The sequence below is a fragment of the Cryptotermes secundus genome, unplaced genomic scaffold (genome assembly GCF_002891405.2).
Source record: "Cryptotermes secundus unplaced genomic scaffold, Csec_1.0 scaffold1137, whole genome shotgun sequence".
NCBI lineage: Eukaryota > Metazoa > Arthropoda > Insecta > Blattodea > Kalotermitidae > Cryptotermes > Cryptotermes secundus.
This window is the reverse complement of record NW_019729230.1, coordinates 240571-246570: the sequence shown is the minus strand read 5'-3', so window position 1 is coordinate 246570 and position 6000 is coordinate 240571. Positions and strand designations below refer to the sequence as shown.

At 40.6% G+C, this 6000-nt stretch overlaps 1 protein-coding gene across 8 annotated transcripts in view; it reads right to left on the bottom strand.

Annotated features, from left to right (window-relative positions):
* The window catches only part of LOC111865586 (ribosomal protein S6 kinase 2 beta), a 324642-nt gene that overhangs the window by 87471 nt on the left and 231171 nt on the right, over positions 1-6000 (bottom strand). The window contains exon 1 of one of the 8 annotated variants that reach the window (XM_023853749.2): positions 3381-3764. The exons of the other annotated variants lie outside the window; for them this stretch is intronic. Within the exon in view, the coding sequence (XP_023709517.1) occupies positions 3381-3458 (78 nt within the window). The 5' untranslated portion in view covers positions 3459-3764. Of the gene's footprint in view, positions 1-3380; positions 3765-6000 lie in introns of those variants that run through there. 8 annotated transcript variants of the gene reach the window in all.

Genomic DNA, 6000 nt, shown 5'->3' with positions numbered 1-6000 from the left:
GCAGGATAGGGACCAGTGAAGGACTCTTGTGAACACGGTAATGAACCTTCGGGTGCCTTAAAACGCTGGGAAGTTCTTGAGTAGCTGCAGAATTGGCGGTTCCTCCAGAAGGGCTCAGCTCCATGAGTAAGCAAGTAAGTATGTAATGACATAGAAACAGCGGCAATTAAAAAGATATGGAGGAACATCAACGACATATCTTAAAAATTCTATATGATTAGCGTACAGTGAGTTAGAATCCTTAAACAGTGTTGCCTGATGATGTCTTTGTAAGGTCGAAACATGTAGTAACATAACATATGTTTATATTTTAATAATTTTAATAACAGTTCATACATTGACAATCACTGCATGAATTAAATATGAATTAATGTTATTAATTTGCCGCATTACAGACGAAACGACTATAAAAATCAACAGCTATTTTCAAGTTCTTATCACCAAGTTAAACTTGCGATATTCGATTTCTATCATATCGTAAAATTGTCCTCCACATTCCCGGAGAGGTGAGCCTGTGAAAGTTAAACACGATCAAATCACTCGCCGGACATTGCAAAATAACAGGCCTTCTATTGCAGCTTCACGATTGCCTGTCTTCTGCCATCACGCAGGAAAGCAACTGCTTTCTCCGTGTGCCGTGTCGGGAGATAGCAGGCATATGCATGTTTCCTTGAAAATTTTGGGCATGTGTCCAAATATATTCGAGAAGCTCACAGTTTGATCTAAAATTGTTTTTTTTTAATTTCGCGAATTTCACTGGCCGTCTTCCTAAGGTTTATAATGGTTTTGAAAATTAAAATACTAAATTACAAGTGTCAAATAAGCAACCGTGTGCAAACCTGCGCTACTATCGGGAATGTCGAATTCCCGCCACACGGTAAAATAACAGCGACGCTTCCTACCTGCCTTACTAAGCATTCGCTTTCCCGTCAATAATCCAGTCTTGGAGCCCTTTTATCACATTCTGTACACGGCTCAACACCCACAAGGTACAGACCTCCATAACACAACGCATAATCCCGCGGATAGTTGGCAACACTGTGGAACTGGCGTATGTGTACCTTGTTGCACCTGCGATAATTAAGTGAATACATTTTGATTTGTTTCATTCTGGTCCGTCACAATAACAATTACACATTATAAATCACTCNACGATGGGAGGACGAACACGAGCCTGCATGGTTTACGAATTTTAATCATTGACAATCTAAAAAACTTTTAATAAAAACTTTTAATTAGCATCAAGGAATCTTATACACTTTTAAAACTTACATTCCCAGGAAACTGCTGTGTTTGTGAAACGTTCTATTCTGTGTACTGTATGTTGTAACATATAAGTGTACATACTTTGCGTGTAAACAAATTATGTGATAGTGGTTTCCTATTTGTAGTGATGTTTGCCCTCTGAAGATGGTCCACAGAGACCGAAACATGTAAGGGTGTTAAGTTTTTACGTAGTAAAAAACTTACAGGTCACATTGGACGGAGTGATTTATAATTTGTAAGTGAATACATATTTATAATGCAGTACAAACACAATACAATCAATAAATGACGCAACAGAGGGTTAAAGATCGCCTTATACTGTTTGAATAAGACGAAAATTATTGGAGGTAACGCTTAACATCTGTTTTAAAATATTTAAACTGGATTAGATGAATAAGGTTTGTATAAAAGGAATACTTGGAACACGTTCTCTCTTCTTCAGTCAAGAGCGCAATGACTCAACTCATGTATTTTTGCCTATATATAGGCACGTATTTGCTTAACTGTTCCACTCGACTGCCTGCTTTGCCTTTAACGTTATCTCTCCTTCCTAGAAGCCATCTTACCATTATGTGGCATGTAAACTAACACCTGAGTAGTTTGAAATCAGGCGGGCATAGCCTGTGAAGCTACTACTCTGGAATTCCATCTGTGGGGTCTACAGAAAACAAATAAAACTTGTAGCCCAACCGAAATTGAAAACGAGGCCCTCAAACAGAATTCCACAGCGTGAATTGCTACTTTAGAATGCCAGAATACTTTAGGTTTCGTCGCCCTAAATCAGATAAATTGCTGTGAAGGGGCTGCTAGGTCTCAACAGATCAGAATTCATAATCGCAGTACTGTAACTGGCCTTTCCGATGACGCAAAACGTTCAAGCTAGAAAGCTGCATACTCACTGGAACCATACAGTTGAAAATGTTCCTAAAATTCAATTCTGGATACCGTGTCAGATACCTAAATATTTTTCGCTGAGGTCACAAAATTTCCACCTGTCAAAACCGCCAGTGACGGGTGAAGTGCGAAGGGTAAGCTCAAAGCATTCGCAATACTAAAGCTTTCCCTGTAATACGCCGTGGAGGCCCATAAGGTTGTGAGACGTCGAGGCTCCCACATTTTCTCTAGACAATCGACTCACAGATGGCGGTAAGTTTGTCAGCCTTATGCGTCGGCCGCACTTTACCCCTGGGAGATTCCTGGTACTTATTTCTGTTAAAGGCTGAGTCGAACCCAGGGTCATAGTGCGGCTGAAAAGATTAGATCAATTGAAATATCAAATTACATCATTCCGAATCGAACCCACGACCTTCCGGCTTGTAGCATTAATACCTTAATCAACTACGCTATCGCGTGCCCAACTCATTCGTACATCTCGCATGTACATGAGCAGCTGGTTTCATGATTCTTCCGCTTTGAAAATGGGAACGTAACAAGAGCACATAAAAACAAAATATTTCTCCCATTAAATTCTACGGCTTGTTTATAACGTGCGTTCTGTTTATGTGATCTACCCAAACAAAGTGGATTTCCTTTCAACGTCCGTCGCTAACAAAAGAACGCGCAGACTTCATTCCTTCGCCTACCTGAGACGCCAAAAGAGGAATTTCCATCAAAATATGAGTTTATTTCTCTGCAGTTTCTCTATACAATGCATAAGAAATAAAATATCAATAACTAACGTCATCTAAACATCTCTGAGACCGTAGTTTGCTCACCTATGCCTCAGGTGCATATATAAAAATAACCATAAAGTGCGGAAGTATTTCGTTTCCTGATCCTCAAATTTAACAATTTTAAAAGAGATATGAGTTTCTCAAGGTGTTATTCTCAGGCTCAGTGTCTTCTGGAATGTTATGTCAAGTGCTCTAATAGAATTTACCAACGTTTCGGTGGAACCTACTGCGTCTATCTGCAGAGTAAAGAGGCAGAAGAGGCATCTGGAGATGGATGTACTCTGAAATGCTGGTTTTGTTCTGTCAGACTATTAAGTATCACATCCCAAAGTCAGTAACCTGCACTAACTACTAGTATATCGTTCTAATGTTTCTTATGCATAGGCTTATACGTATTTTAGTAATCCTGCCGTCATATAAACATAAAGGTAACTAACTCACCGGTTTCTTGTATTTCGCAAAAAATCTAGTAGCTCTTATAATCCTTTGAGACCAGGTACAATTTTTCTTCTCCTGCATGATTCGAACACACAAACGTTAACACAGTTCGTGATGAAGGATATATCTGCAAGCACACATCACTTCCAAGTTCACAGCCTGAGTATCCAGTGGCGAATAATCAAAATTCAATTATCGCCATCAGCTGCTGGCTTACGAACGCATAGTTACACCACTACACCAGCGTCACCCAGAACTGACATCCAACTGAGACAAGAGCCTTTCGTCACTGTCATGTTCCACGCGATAAGATTACTCGCAACCATACATAACTGTAAGCTTAATTAACTCACACAACTTGTACTCATCTCTCGTCTACCGCACATAACACTACACACTACACGCTCTTTTTCGTCCGACAAACCTTTCTTCCCTCAGCATTTCTCTAACGTCACACATTAGACTTGATGACGACTTGAGATCACTCATTAATGACGTCATGACGTGCTGTTGCCAATACTAGCAGTGGACTGCTACAACAGCTGACTGCCATGTTAAACCAGCAACTCCAAGAATAATCGAGTTTGCTCTCACATGCAACAGGCCGCTACAAACCGCTACGTCACTTCTGAGAAACTCGAATTGTCCTTGTTTTTTGTTAATTCCATCTTGTCAATTACACTCGCAAAATCTAATTTACAATCTGAAACCCGTTTATATTACAGTTAAAGGATATAAACCGGAAAGCTACTCACGTTCAGTGTACTGGAGCAATGCGGTGTTGAAGGCTCTCCAGGTTCATGAATAAAAGTACAGTTAATTTAGTTACAGTTGAGTTGGCCGCGCCATAGCTCAAGCGGTTAGTCGCTGGATTCCCACCGCGGCGGCCCGGGTACCATCCCGGGTCTGGTCAAGTGGGATTTGTGGTGGACAAATTGGGGCTAGGGAGGGTTTTCTCCGAGTACTTCGGTTTCCCCTGCCAATCTTCATTCCACCAAATTCTCCATCATCATAATCACCCGGGGGCAGGTACAATAGGCCAATCAGTTTGCCGACGTGCCGAGTGGACTCAGCTGGACTCCATCCCCCACTAAGCGAAATACAGTTGAGTTATGCTATCTTATTATTTACTCTTGTACAAACATAATCTATTTGATAGTGGACTGACAATACCATAATCAAATAAAACTATTCTGGATAATAACAGACAAAAGGACTGGTATAAAAATATCGGAAATATAAATTAATTAAATGAACCGAAATCACCAGTGCAAATGTATCTTAATTAATTATATTAATGTAATTTCTGCAGCAGTCTGCACTTCACTTATACTGACAACCCAGCTGCTAACATAGCGCGTATTATATTATTTATTTCTGTATTAAATTAATCTGTCTCACAGTAGATGAGCAGTATTATTTTAACATTAAAATTTAGTACAAATATTATGTTTCTGGACATTATCCACTGTTCTGCTTTATCTAAAAACACAGTCCTGTTTATTTTCCAAACAAAACGTTTCGGAGACTGGATTCTGTCTCCGTCTTCAGCTAAACCTATAAATAGGACGGTATTTTTAGATAAAAACTGGGCGATAATGTCCAGAAACATATTTGTGCTAATGTACCAAGGTCACAAACTTTTAGATCCTAATTAAAATTTACTTGGTTTGGTGGTATCTATAATGCTTCCCCCATCTATCAGAGGTATTAGAGACTACTGTTGGGCGGGAAACATCCGTAATTTGGCTCAGTGACCTCTTTTGGAGATATGAGGTTCTTTTACGTGCCGTAAAGCGGGACCCACGTCTTAAAGTCCCTCCCGGAGGACTTGCTCCCTGAATTTTTCCGCCCTTAAAAATTCCACGACCTCCGCCGGGTTTGAACCCGCGTATCACGAGTCATGAGGTGGGAACGTTACCTCTAGACTACGGAGGTCGCTTAGTTAATAGTAAATCATGTACTTAAGTCAGCAAACACAAATCTCAAACGAGTTAATAAACAAGATCACACAGCAGAACTGTCAACACGGTATGACTGTGAAATGTGAATAGGCGTTACGGGCCGGCCTGACTTCAGGTTATGGCGGCTGTCAATTCCCATTGATGCACGTCGGTTCCCCCCCCCCCCACAATAAAAAATATGTAATGCTCCTCTTTCGTTAAATGTACACTAAAGGCGCGTCCACATTATTCGTGCTCATGCTCGTGCTCGTGTTCGTCGGGAGACTCGTCTGGCTTTTATTTGTGCTCGTAAATCTTCGTCCACACTACTTCAGTTACTCGCCAGGCTTCGGCGCGTGAGGATCCGTGTATTTACTCGTAGTGTGTATAGGCTGTAGTCGTATTTTCATTTATTGGCTACAGTTTTTAAATTTAAAATTTAAAATTTGCTTGTCTCATGACCTGTCATATCGTCCACATTACTCGCGATCATAGCGAGTCACACGAGCACGAGTATGCTTATTCCAAATGCAGCTCTCGAAATGTGTTTTGTAGGCCCTGTGTACATTACGATGAGTTAGTGCTCACACGCACGTGTTACTGGCGATACAAATCAGTTCTCCAACCAAGATGTAAAGGTCAATAGAGTTAACTGGTGAATACGGTACTTACTGCCTGGA